At 40.1% G+C, this 14,751-nt stretch overlaps 1 protein-coding gene across 2 annotated transcripts in view; it reads right to left on the bottom strand.

Annotated features, from left to right (window-relative positions):
* The window catches only part of ELL2 (elongation factor for RNA polymerase II 2), a 45,429-nt gene that overhangs the window by 14,530 nt on the left and 16,148 nt on the right, over positions 1-14,751 (bottom strand). For both annotated transcript variants that reach the window (XM_031605295.2, XM_031605296.2), the window contains exons 3-4: positions 5,994-6,115; positions 1,226-1,389 (exon numbers count right to left, since the gene is read on the bottom strand). In XM_031605295.2, coding sequence (XP_031461155.1) covers positions 1,226-1,389; positions 5,994-6,115 — 286 coding nt within the window. The remainder of the gene's footprint in view (positions 1-1,225; positions 1,390-5,993; positions 6,116-14,751) is intronic.

The raw sequence follows: 14,751 nt of genomic DNA, 5'->3' as shown, positions 1-14,751 counted from the left end.
AGCAAGCACCTTAAGTTATGTCTCTGAATCACTTTGAAAAAATCAACTGAAAACATAACCACGTATTACCATGAGTGACAACCCCAGCTCCCAATCTGTGCTGTGTGAAGCATGCGGAAAGCCACCCTCCATACCTCAGCAGCAATGTAACCCTGTCCTGCCTTATCTTTGCCTATGCCACCCTCAAAGAGAAGCATCCCCAAACACCATCATTCTCCTGCTGCTCATCTTCAGATCCCGTTTATTTAACTTAAAAACATTCACTTGGAGCCTGTTTAAGCAACCACCACGAAGAACACAGATGATATCCATGTAAAATGGAGCTTCTCCAAGCAGAATGTTGTTGCAGAATACAGTGACGTGGCACATCTCACCTTGCAGCCTAGACAGTGCACATCCCAGTCCCAGCATTAACCCATTCCCAGCTCTGTTCCCACAACAGAGGCCATTTGATCTTCATTTTGCAATTCTAAGGAGAGACACAGGAGCATGCAGCTTGCCATGGGTGTCTATGTCAGCACAGTGACAAAGCCCAGCACATGATGGCTTTTTCTGCACAGGGACTCATGTGGCCTGTCTAGCTCACTGCCATGTCCAGCCCCAGCTGCGTGCTCACCGGCACTCTTATCTCCATTCTCCTTGGAGAAACAGTACTCAAAATGGTTTGTTCTGTGTAAAATGATGAAATCCACATGCAGATGACAGGGTTATTTTTTATGGAAAAAAAATATGGCTTTAGAATAACAATAGCTCATCCACGATAAAAGCATAAACAAAATCTGATAAGCATGTATGAAAAGCACATTATTTCGAAGCAAGTATTTGAATTTGTGTAAGAGATGTCCTTGATGTTATTTTTTCTTTTTAATTACTCTTACAAGTATTGGTTTAATACTGTATTCAAAGTTTTCTTACAGAACCAAAAACATTAGTTACTAAAACAGAGAAGGGTATGTGTGTGGGAAGATAAAACCCTGCACTTCAATGGTCAAAATTTTTACCAGCCAAGCAATAATAATAAGGAAGGAAGAGCTGGCAGGCTTTTCAGAGGAAAAATAAAGCCAGCCTTTAATGCAGCAACAGATTTTAAATCTGCAATATGATAGCGAGCCACCTAACACTGAGTCTTCTGAACACATAAACTCTGCTGACAGTATGATGAAAGGACCAATTACTAAATTTGAAAACTTACAGACATCTAGTAGAAAAGGAAATACAACCATACCTAAATATGGTCCACCAGGCTTAATAACCTTTGCACTTCGATTGCGTAATTCCTCTTCTGCTTGGGTCATGCGCTCTTTGGTCATCTGATAGGAATCATTTGTTGCACATACTGTAATTTTATTCTGTATAAGTCCCAGGCTACTCAGTTGTGAGGCTCCAGAACTATAAAAACATTGAGAAAAAATGAGCCCAAGCACTATTTCAAGTCTGGAAGTATGGTTGTATAAGAAACCTAAAAACCTGTTCTGTCAGGCAAAGAAAAATGTTTTTCAGTTCTCACCACTAGTAATATATGCTTCAAATCATTCTGCAAACCAAACATCGTTGTTTTATCAACGTTATCTGTCAATATATTTACAGTATTCTCATATAATCACATTCAAGAGGCAAGCTCAGGATAGTATGAGTTGCTACACAAAAAACTACTGTAAACTACTCAGATTAGAATGCAAACTAAAATAGACTGACATCCAAACTATATGCACTGTATGCCTGTAAGCAGGCATGCCCAACCCGCAGCCCACAGGCCGCATGATGCCCAGCACAGCTGGCAGTGTGCACCACCATGGAGGTGGCTCTTTATATGGAGCGGCCCCAGGCACGCACCCATTGCTCAGCAACAACCAAACTACTGGTGTGCTATTAACGCTGCGTCGACTGAAAGCAAGGCACGGGGAGGGCAGTGCTGACTCAAGGGATGGCAAATAACTGCTAAATACAGGGCTCTGAACAGTGAAGAATGCGCAGCTGTGCTTTCAGCTTTGGTAAAGGAGTTTGAGAATAGGGTTCAAGACTGCCGAAAAAGTCGTCATTTTCTGTGACTCCATTTTCAGTTGATATACCTACATTACCTGCAAATTTTCAAATGGAATGTATAGAGTTGCAATGAGACATTCAACTCAAAAATCTGATCGTGCCTCTTTGTAAGATTTTCACATTTCCCCTCTTACATCCCCTGCTTCACAATCATACTTTATTCAGTGTCATTGCTTTTTGGCAGTATGTAGGTGAACAATATGTATGTGCAGTGAACAATAACTTGCAAGGATGAAGCACAGGAAGACTAAAATTTCATCCAAAAAAATCTCTACTGAACGTTTTGAGAGCTCACTGAGAACTGCAGCCCCTGCCACTGAACTTGGCTGATACCATCAGTTTCACAAAAATATTGTCAAATATCCCACTAGTTTTATAGTTTTGTTCCTCTCTGTTGCTTTTTTTTTTTAAGGTTTTAATAAATACATTAAAACTCTTTGTTATTTATATACTAACAATATTGTATATTTTACAAGAACTGTTATGAAAATAATACCTCCTATTTTATGATGTCAGAGGCAGGTGTTGGTGGACTTTCCTGCCAGCATCCCATTACATGTTGTTGCTGTGTGACAGATGGCAATAGAGGACCGGTCTGACAAAATGGCATCTGACATGGAAGTGCAGATGCAATAAAGGTGTGTTACTGAAAAAATGGTACCCACTGACATTCATCAGCACTTGCTGAATATTTACAGAGACCAAACAGTGAATGTGAGCACAGTGAGGCAGTGGGTGGTGTGTTTCAGCAGTGGCAACAGTGACAGTGGGTCACCTCTGCCAGTGCAGATTTTTATGAGTGCAGCACGCAGGCTCTTGTTAATCACTGGTGAAAAATGCACAGCTAATGGTGGTTACTGCATTGAAAAAGAGTGCCTAGTAGTTGAGAATTTGCTCTATCAAATAGCATTCTTGTGCTCTTTGTATCTATTGAGTTTCCATGGAAATAAATAGGAGGCATTATTTTGGAGTAACATATAAATGTAGCCCAGTACAATTCCTTTTCACTCAGTGTGGCCTAGGTAAGAAAAAGTTGGACCTCCTCAAGTCATGCTCAGCAATTAGTTAAATACACATTTGAAAGTCACCTGCTTCTTCTGCCTGTCAAAGGCAGAGGTCTTGCCCATCACTGTCTGAGGTCTTGCCCATCACTGTTTATGTACCTCTAAGGTTCAGGAGACGTAAGCCAGACTTTCCCTAAAGCTTGCATGCTATTTACTATCCTGAACCGTCTCAGGATCCTCTGCTGACTCATTGTTTGATAGCAACCTGCAGCACTTGCGGTTTAACTATCTGCTTCTCTGGGGGTGTGTATTTAAATAAGGGACACAGACCAAAGCCCCACGCAACAGGAAAGAATGCAAGACCAGATATGGTGTCTCCTCAGCAAAGTTCAGGCGGGCATCAGGTTTCTGAAGAAGCACAGTCCTCTAGGATTTCTGCCTTGTATTCACAGCAGCTGCAGACATCAGCAGTGGCTCATGGACAAAGGTGTCAGCAGTTCCAAACTAAGTGAAGAGGGAGATTTTCCCCAGAACTGCTTCCTCATTTCTCCTGGATAAGTTTAAATGCATTTTTACAGTGTAATACATTCAGCCAGATGAGCACACATGTAGCCTAGATATCCTATATAGCCTAATAGCAACTTAATTTAGCCTGGTTTAGTGATTATGGCTGTTAACATTTATTTTGTGCAGCACTCACCTCAGCAACACCTCCAAACAGAGAAAGGATGCCAGGCTGCACTAGCCCAGAACATTCTGGACAACCCTAAAGATGATTTGAATCACCTAGTAAAGGTTCCATAAAGAAAGGCTGAGGAACATTTGGCAACTTGTTTCTTAATTTACCAAGTTGTTTCTGAAAGTCACAAAGGTTTGGCATCTAGTTTCTTAACTTACCAAGTTGTTTCTGAAAGTCACAAAGGTAGACCAAGCCGAGTCACTGCACAGTATTTCAAAATACAGCTACAATTTTGTCCAACCAAAGCCCAGAGCTGTATTTTTGGCATTATTTCTTGCTCCAAAATCACAGCATTTACAAAAGAAAATAGTTCTTGCCATGTAGAGCATAGATTCTATCTACTGCATATTTCCTTGACATCGCTGTCTTTATGCACCATAGGAACTGAACAGTTCAAGAAGGACCATCACCAACACCAAAGCACCATGCACTGGTCAGCAGCACGTGGTATGCTAACCATGTAGGACTGCAGTGGCCTGACTTGAAGTCAAGTGTGTGGCAGGCCTAGAGAATGGTACAGCTCCCAGACCAGCTCTAAAATATTCCAGAGACAGAACAGATTGAACAGAACTCAAAACAGGCTTACACCATGGGAGCTTCTGAGCACTGATCAAGGGCACTGCCCAATCTACTACAGAATAGATTGCAAAACTTAAGCCAGTTTTGAAGCCAGACTCACCTTCAGCAGGAAACCAAATACTCTCCAGAGGTTCCTTACGAATTATTCTTTAAAATGATTCTGCATAAAATATTTGAACAGACCAAGAGCCTGACTACAAAGGAACTGGTAAAAGCTTATCTGAATTAGATTTTGCAGAGCCACGTTCAAACTATATCGGCATATTATTCAGAATTATTTCTAACTAAAAGTTTTTAAATTTAGTCTTAGTTATAAAATGAATTCAGTTTAGTTTAACTGAACCTGCTCCTTCCCAAGCAACAAAGAGCCCAAAGAGAGACTTGGTGAAACACTGGAGTCAGTCTTGAGAACCCCTGTACATTGCCTAAAGAAGGAGCCTGATGCAGTATCTCTCAGAGAAAAGATTTTTATGAGTCCTCCACAATGGCTCTCCTGAAGGTCTCTTAAAGATTTTCTAATTGGGAGCTGGCAGCAGCCTCGGTACACCAGCAGCTGCAGTATGTGTGCAGAGCTTTCAATCAGACAAAAGAAAGAAGAAGCAAGACCTCTCAACCCAACATGCACTCCTGTAGGCTTACTTTGTGCCTCAGCAGCTGTCTGACCCCTTTCAGACACAAGTTAAACAAAAAAGAAACAACAAAACACACCACTCCAAGCTTGAAACCACTAAACCATTCAGCTTTTAGTGGTTCCATCAGTTACATAAGTTCACAGAAAAGCTGCATTGTTGTAGAAGAAAACTAACACAGAGAAGGAAGATGTTTAGAGATCTTCTGTCAGGCAGAGAGCTATTCAATCAGCTCGTTTTCATACTGCTGGCAAAATTCTCTATGTAAACAAATCCCATGTTTTCAGAGTAAGGGAAGATGCTTTTCTATGACCACAAACATGATTAGCACCTTTCTGAGACACGCTTGAGTAGCAGTTTGCTAGCAGCTTCCAATGTGATTACATGAAATCTGCCTGCAGCTTCCTAATAAACAAGATGGACAATTGTTCACATCAATGCTACACTAAGCGCATTATTCTAGGGGCTGAGGCAAACTTGACATAGAAAGATGGTATTTTCTTGGCCATTAGTTAGACATTAACACTTTTTACTTTGACTGAAATGAATCAGGACAAAGTGCTTCTGTACTGCGTTTGGGCTCTGAAGTGCAGCAGTCATGCAGTTATGGGTAAGGTCACTGATTTATGTGGTTCTTAAAGTCAGACAACTATCCATTATGGCCATCCTACTAGCATGCTGCCAGTTACATTTACATATGGTTGGAGAATGGACTTGTTCTAGCTTGAATGATACGGAACTCCAAATGCTTTTAAAAATAGCACGAAGAGGTGAAAAATTACTCAAAGCTTCTTCTTTTTAAAGCAAAACCAAAATAACTATGTAAAAGGTAGTATTTATAATGAACAAAAAATTGTGCTACTGCTAGAATTTTTTTTTTTTTTTTTTAACTGCAGCTCATCACTAAGAGCATGCATCTGTTAAAGATTTTTGCTACATGCTCAAAGCCACAGAATCTGCTTAGATTTGCCATGAAAGAAAATGTTAAGTAAAACTTACCTTGAGGCAGTTTGCTGGACACAGTCAAAGCTTCCCTGAGGGTTATCTTTGCCAACATTTGACAAGTAGAAGTTAAATGTATGCGATTCATTTGGGTGATCAACTTTGGGAATTTTAATAAGCTAAAAGGAAAAGAAAATGTTTATGTAAGGACTTCCATCTAAATTCCTTTGCTTGTCATTAGCTACAATACAAGAGTCTTCTTAGAATTTACTTCTAAAAGAGAAAATGTTTCAATTTCAAAAGTTTTAGCATGTTTTTAGTAACATCACCAAAAGTCTGATCTGGCATAACTCTACCTCTGAAAACAGCACCAGCTATATGCAGCAATTGTATTTGTACCAGAAGAGCTACAGTCACTGAGCATCCAATTCAGCAAAGCAATCAAGTATGAAGTGATCTCTTCTGATTTAGTGGAATTAATATGCATGTGCTTAACTTTACATGCAAGTGTCTGAGTACAGTTAAACAGACTGAAGACCAACTAACGCAACAGAGCAAAACAACGTGCACAGACCAACTTTGTGATTTATGCAGTCCTAATGAAGCATGTACTGGAGTCAGATACAAGAAGAAACAACAACACCCAAACTGCAAGACTAAAGTTTCTTAAATTATCAAACATGAACAACTTCAACAGATAATAAAAGCCTTTTTGCTTTGCTTAGCTCTGGATTCAGTTATTTGCATAAATGTGACATGTAAATAGTTTTTGGTACATTTAGTCAGAAACAACAAAATTTGATTTCCTTGGCTGAGCTAATTATTTAGTAAAGAATGTGCCACATTCTGCTGGAGCTGAAAAATGTAAATATGGGAAATTGCTTACAGATTTTTCTATGCGCAGTTTTATAAAAGAAGCCCTTAAGCATGCACACACAAAAGACTGCCATTCAAACACCTTACTCTGAAGGTAAAATTAGCTTGCATAAAATCGAATAAGCTGTTCTGAAATTTGCTTGTTCTGAATTTTTAATGGAATTTTTAATAATCAAATCATAAACAAGAAAAGTTTTGAAAAACAATATTCAACAGTCTTAGAAATCTTTCTCTTATCACTTTGCTTATGAAATTGTCCAGTCTTCATAAAAGTCAAGATCATTCACACAAAGTACTGATAATTGAGTCTTTCAGTTTTATATTTTAATCATCAGTACTGGCAGAGCTTAGCAACAGCTTGTTGCAGTGGCTGGACATGGAGAAAGACAAGGCAGTTGAACGCTGTATTCTTTTACTCAAGATCTAAAGTAGTGTTCTCAAAAGAGCAATGTAGGCATTTGAAATAAGAGATAAAACAAGATACCAGATGCATAATGTTGGATTATATATGCAGCTTTACCTTGTGACTGTTAAGAAGATTACTACAGAGTAACCATCAACCTTAAAAGATCATAGGGACACAGATGACACTAAAATTCTACATTCTATAAAATTATCACAGACAGAATGTTTCAATTTACTGATTTTATGATACACAGCAGGTGTGTATGCATGGATTTGACAGCACCATATGTAGTGGATTGGGGATTCAATCCATTGTAGAAGACATGATATGTTTTTAGCCTGATGTAGTTTTTGGAAAAATGGTAAATATGTAATATAATTGGCCAAAGGCTGCCCATCTCAAATTGCAGTCCAACAGAAGCAGGTAATTGTTGCTGCATATGCTTGCACTTCATTCTCAAAATGTTGGGGCGAATCTTTATTTTCTATTCATCAGCTAAAAGAATCTATATGCATGCAATGGCTCTAAAAGGTAATACCTACATCAGAATATCTGCACCTCAAAGTTTAGAAGAATACGTTTTAAAAGATTTTTGTTGCTGCTCCACTCCCTTCAGCAAAGTATCATTTATTCTAGATGTTGAGAAAGACCTATGTCTTTCCTAGGTTTGAAGAAAAAATAAATTTGCCTCCCTGCAGATAGAAATATACAAAGGAGATCACCATTTGAGTTTGCTGAAATTGAAACCTGAATCTTCTTAAGGCTTCCTCTCATTCCCTCCTACCCACTTTCGTAAGAAAGTCATTGATGATGGCTTTCTAATTTAATCAGGAGGGCTTTAAACTGGACTTGCTGGGGGTGGGGATCCTCAAATAACTGCACTTTGAGGCTGACAATGGTAATGGATGCCTTGGGCCTGGAGTAGGATCATAGGCCAGTAAGACAGCACCTAAAGTTCAGGATAAGGGAACTCTAATTGGTAAATCAGCCTCAATGGGAGCCCAAATCAAGCGCCTGTACAGCAATGAGTGGAGCATGGGGAACAAGCAGGAGGAGTTGCAGGCATGTGCATCCCTATAGGGCTATGATGTCAGTGACATCACTGAGATGTGGTGGGATGACTCTTATGACTGGAATGTAGGAATAAATGGGCATAAGCTATTTAGGAAAGACAGGCAGGGAAGAAGGTGAGGAGGTGTTTCCCTCTATATCAGTGACTACCTGGAGTCCATGGAGCCCTACCCGGGGATAGACAATGAGCCTGACAGATAGCTTATGAGTTAGGGTTAAAGGGAAGGCAGGGAAGGAGACATCATAAAGGCTGCCTGATCGGGAAGACCAAGTGGATGAGGCTCTCTATAAACAGATAGGAGCAGCTTCATGCTCACAAAACATGGTTCTCATGGGGGATTTCAACAACCCTGATATCTGTTAGAGGGACAACACAGCAGTGCACCCAAAATCAAAGAGGTTCCTGGAACTGATGATAACTTCCTCTTCCAAATAGTATAGGAACCCACAAGAAAAGGCATTATGATGGACCTTGTCCTCACCAACAAGGAAGAACTGGTGAGTAACATAAAGCCCAAGGGCTGCCTTAGCAGTACTGACCATGAAATGGTGGAGTTCAAAATCCCAGGGTGACAAAGAGGGTGTGCAGAAAGCTTGCAACTCTGGACTTCAAGAGAGCAGAACTTGGAACTCTTCAAGGAACTGTTTGGCAGAGTGACATGAGAGAAAAGCTCTAGAGTGAATAGGAGCCCAAGAAAGCTGGTTGGTATTCAAAGTACCATTTCCTCCAAGCCCAGAAGCAGCGTATCCTGAGAAAAAGAAAGGCAAACAAGAATCTTTGGATCAACAAGGAGCTCCTGGACTTAATTAAGCTCAAAAAGAAAGTCTACATGCAGCGAAAGCAGGAACAGGTTACCTGGGAGGACTACAAAGAAGCTGTCTGAGCAGTCAGTGATCAGGTTAAGAAAGTAAAATCTAGACAGAATTGAATCTAACCATGGACATAAAGGAGAACAAGAAGAAATGCTACAGTTTTGGTTTTTTTTTAACCAGTGATTAAAAGAAGGTAGATCATCCTGAAGGCTCTAGTAAGGCAATGGAAAATAAAGATGAGGTGGCTGGTGGTAACCAACATGGCTTCACCAAGGGCAAGTAATGCCTGACAAACTTGGTGGCCTTTTATGATGGAGTTTCAGAGTCAGTAGATAAAAGAGCAACAGACATCATCTACCTGGACTTGTGCAAAGCATTTGACACTGTCTCACATGACATCCTGGTCACCAAAATGGAAAAAAAAATAGATTTGATGGATGGATCACTTGTTGGATAAGGATCTGGCTGGATGGTTGCACACAGAGAGTTGTGGTCAGTGTCTAAATGCCCAAGTGAAGACCACTGATGAGTGGCATTTCTCAGGGATCGGTGTTGGGACTGGTGACATTTAAGTTCTTTGCAGGCAACGTAGACAGTGTGATCGAGTGAACCCTCAGCAAGTTTGCAGAGGACATCAAACAGAGTGGTGCAGTTGACAAGCTAGAGGGAAGGGATGCCATCCAGAGGCACCTAAACAGGCTTCAGAGGTGGGCTCATGCTAACCTCATGAAGTTCAACAAGGCCAAGTGCAAGGTCCTGCATCTGGGCCAGGGCAATTTTAAGTGCAGATACAGCGTGGGTAGAGAATGGCTTGAGAGCAGCCATTCTGAGGAGAATGGATTTGGGGATGATGAAAGATGTGACAAGACCTGGCAAAGTGTGCTTGCAGACCAGCAGGCCAACTGTATCCTGAGTTGAATTGAGAGAAGTATGACTAGCAGGAGGTGATTCTACCCCTCTACTTTGCTCTTGTGAGACTCTACCTGGAGTACTGTGTTCAGTTCTGGAGCGCCTAATAAAAAAAGGACATGAAGTTGTTGGAGCAGGTCCAGAGGAGGGCCTCAGAGATAATCGGAGGGCTAGAGAACCTCCCCTCAGAGGACAGGCTGAGAGATCTAGGGCTTTACAGCCTTCAGAAGAAGAAGCTCCAAGGAGACCTTGTTGCGGCCTTCCAGTACCTGAAAAGGACCTACAGGAAAGTTGTGGAGGGACTTTTTCTAAGGGCGGGTAGTGACAGGACAACGGGAAATGGTTTTAAACTGGAAAAAGGTAGATTAGGCTCAATATTAGGAAGAAGAAGATATTAGAGTGATGAGACTCTGAAACAAGTCACCCAGTGAGGTTGTCAGTGTCCCCTCCCTCGAAGCATTGAAGGCCAGGCTGGATGGGTCTCTGAGCAACCAGTCTAAGAGGTATCCCTGATTAAAGCGGGGGGCTAGATGATCTGAAAGGTCCCTTCCAACCCAAACCAGTCTATGATTCTATGATGATGAGGGAATCAACTGCTGTCACTGACGTGGCAGGTTTCTTCTCATAAGCAAGTAAAATATCTAGAGATTTACTTTCCTCCTCCATTTTCATGATACATTCTTCAGAAACTTTGCAAGAATCAAAGAATCATTAATCAGCCACTCACTAATTTGGATGAAATGGAAGCAAGAATTTTTGAGGAATTTTTATGCTTGAAGACTTCAAAAAAGGCAGATAACCAATCTGAGAATAAAAAAATATTTTTTTATCTTTAATTCCAAAACATTATTTAATTTGTAATAAAGCAGATGCAAGATTCTCATTTTTGTGATTTTTTTTTTTTCTGTAAAGTTCTTACCAGTTAGAAATCACTTTTAAAGACCTCAAAATAACAATAGTCAATGGGTGACAGCGGTTGCTAATTCAGCTTGACATGGTGTTTCTTGCAAAGGGTAGCTAAGCCAGTAAACTGAAGGACTCAGCAGATGCTGCAACAGCGTTTGAAAAGAACCCTTTCAGAGTATCCACACGTAAAAAGCTTTGTCCCTTAAACAAGGGAAAGCAATGAAAAAAGTCTGCCATGTCTCAGTTTAATAAACACTAGAAAAGTTCTGAGGGAAGAAGAACATTTTAATTTAAATTAAATGCAATTAAATCAGATAAGATGATTTTCCATTCTCCAGCTCAAAAATGGAAGCCAAAACATTAGGAAACTGACTGAAGTGAATCTGTAGGTGATATAAAACAGGCAGGGACATGAAAGTACATGAAAACAGAGCTAAAATTCAAAGTTGTCATGAAAAACTAGAAAGCAGGTTTGAAAACTGGAACATACCATCATTCAAAAGCAGCTGTGCAAAGTAACTCATTTTAGAGTAAAAACATGGGAATCAGCTTATACAAATGCAGCTCTTCAGAAAACATTCTACTGCTGGGCAGAACATGAACACAAGTCAGCAGTACTGTGCTTTTCCAGCACCTGGATACAAACCCAAATACTGCAATAGGAAGCAGCAGTCTGAACCTCAGCAAGATGGCCTGAGCTGTGCTTGAGAGCTGCTTCTTTTGATCTGTTTTCCAGTTACACGCAGGTTACTGCTGCTTTTGCAATTATTCTATTAATTTGCTGATAACCTCTAACTTTGCAAAAATTACCCCAAATGTTTGAAATCCAGTTTTACTGCTGTTGACACATTTGCTATTTCTTTCTGCATCTTGCAAGACTAAAGTAGTCTGACTCATCAAATTCTGGAAATAAGGCTCCTTTCTTAACAAACGCCCTGCTTTTATACTATAAATTTATATCATGCAGTTCTGAGCAATTCAACAGACAATTCAAGTATTTTTGGCTTAATCAGGATTCATATACTACATTCAGCTTGAGAAAAGCAGAATGGCCAGAAGTTTGTTTTGACTATTTGAGCTATACTTTCTAGAGAAGTTCAAGGAATATTTATTAGTAAAGTACATGTTGCAAATGCATAAATATATAATAGAAAATAATTCTTAATTTGTATCAGGAAGCAGCACCACAAGCCAGTTGTCAGTGCTTTTGTTTCATAAAAGCTGTTTTATATTCGTTTTCAGCCTTCCACAAATAAAAGGCATCCCCATTGATCTAGTGGGCAGCAACACAAAACGGAATGGGTTTTAAGGTCCCTTTCAATCCAAGCCATTCTGTGATTCTACACTAGGTGACGTGCAGTACTTCTAAATTTGCTGTATTTCCCAACAATGAAGAAGAGTCTTTCTGAACTGCAAACACTCGGCTTGGTTCAATTCATTATTAATAGCTAATGATGTGCTCTTCCCCTAGAAAAAGAGAAGTCCTTGCTGCCCACCTTTGTTAGCCCTGCTTTATCCTTAGCAACAGACTACCACATAGAGCAGCGAAAGAAAATGAGAAAGCCCGGAAGATGATGTAGGCACATCTTAACTAAAAAAAGTGCTCAAGTTGTGTCTAGACACAGAAATAAGGTCACTTTGAAAACAGTATATGAACACCATTCAAAACAACCTCTCATCCTACTTTAGTACCATTCTAGCGAAACGAGCCCTGCATCTGCCCCCTCTGCACTTGTACCACTTGAAGCACTTTGTTCCTGTGTATGAGTTCCTGTGTCTGTAGCCCATATTCTTTCCAGAAAACATACCAGCATAAGAAGAGAGAGCATCATGTTTTAGTTCTCACAGATGCCCACCTCACACAAAAAAACACATTTATCCTTGACTGGAATACATATAATATTCCTCATAGTAGCTAACAACTATTCTTGCCTAAAATTCCTAGTATCCCTGTGCTGCTATCAGTATCACCCATCTCTTGCTTCTCCTGCATGGAGGTCAGTAGACAGCACCAGGAGGCTGCAAACACTGAAGGAAAACAAAAAGCTAAGATACAGCTTCTGTACAGAGGTGAATAGTTAATTTTTCCATCAGGCTCTGCACTCTAAAGATCAGCTGTTGTTTCAAACCCTTCCTCCTCTCTGCCTTACTTCAGAGCTGTTTTCTTACATCATTTTATCATCTGTGTCATCACCCTCATTCTTCATGCTTAAAGGAAATAAAGATTTTGTTTAAAGTATTTAGTGAATGCAATGATTAACACTCTTTGTGAAAAGTGGCATGTGAAAAAAAAAAAAAAAAAGGGTCAGAAGTCACTACAGAAGAGCTATTACCATTCTGGCAACTACATAATTGCTTGTTTAACTTACAGAATTTGCACTACTTTAACAGAAGTGCACAGGAAGTCTTAGTATCAATGTCAAACACATCTCTCTAGGCTAACAGAGGTGCAGAAGTCTCTGTTTTCTAGATCCACACTGAAAAGACAGGAGTGGCTGAGCTGATCATTCTTAATTAAGGGCAGCTACAGGAAATTTGCTCCTTCTGTCTCCATTTACATAAAGAAAATGATTTCATCTATGCTTGCACACAATTCAGAGACACAAATTTAATTAACCCCAGAATCTTCTCTCCCTGGCAGATTATTCAGATGAGCTGTGCAGTGAATGACTGGATAAGGGATCTACTGCTTTCAAGTACCATAGCACAGACAAGTTGCAGGCGTCACTGCACCAGCCCTGAACACATCAGCTGTCTTGGCTCTGTTGCCAAAAGCAAAAAAAAAAAAAAAAAAAAAAAAAAAAAATCATCTTAAAAGAATAATTGTTACCAGTGCCTGAATCTCTAGCATTGTTATTATCTTTTAGGAGAGGAATATCAGGAAAGACCCTTAATACAGCTTATGCCCATTTAGCAGCATACAGGCATACAGTGAGCTCTTACAATGCAGCGAAGCCTGCCAAACAAGTGGTTGCCAGCAAGAAGCACAGCTCCACCACCATACATTCCTCCCACCTCCCTTGGGATAACCCTGGTCTCATACCTGTACCAGTCCTGCAGACAGGCCTTCTTTTCCTATAGCATCACTAGGTACAACACAAAACCACTGTGCATCAGCAGACAAAGAAGTGCCCATAAATACAGCAGAGCATAGAACAGTAAGGATACTGAACCTATTTAACAGCATGGTATCAAGATACTAGCTTGGATTTGCTAAAGGAAATACCAGTAAGAACTGAGTTGGTACAAGGTTCTGAAGAAAACAAAACAAAACTTCACACTTTCAGCACAAGTTGTAGGTGGCAAGTGGGAGAACAGATATTCTGTAAAGGTTTAGTTTTTAGATTTAGGACAAAGTAGTAAAGCCTTGTGCTGTTTGGAAACACACACACCAAAAAAAAAAAAAAAAAAAAAAGAAAAGGAGGTAAAGTGAAATAATCCTCCATATCTAAGTGACAAAATTAATGATTTAAAACCAAATCTGATAATCTCAAAGCAATTGTCTGTATGACCTATCATCTCAACAGCACTATGTGGCACACAGTGGGCACCTGTTTCAATCTCCTTTCTCCCAGTCCCCTGCTGCAAGACAAAGCCCACACTTGCAGAACCTTGTGCATTTTCACATTGCTCTAACGTGTGCTCAGAAAGGCATGTGTGCCCCAGTTTGGTCTCACTGTAATCACCTACCAGGCTGAAGTGCTTGACATCAGTGCTAAGAGCACCCGACTCTCTGAAGCCTACTTCAAAACATTATCTTAAAATCTATGTACTCAAATTGGTTTGCAACTTTTTCCCATTCAATGGGTTTAGTAACAGAGAACATCAACTAGA

The sequence above is a fragment of the Phasianus colchicus genome, chromosome Z (assembly GCF_987193195.1).
Source record: "Phasianus colchicus chromosome Z, bPhaCol1.hap1.1, whole genome shotgun sequence".
NCBI lineage: Eukaryota > Metazoa > Chordata > Aves > Galliformes > Phasianidae > Phasianus > Phasianus colchicus.
The sequence above is the reverse complement of the archived record's forward strand: the minus strand, read 5'-3'. Positions and strand labels throughout refer to the sequence as shown.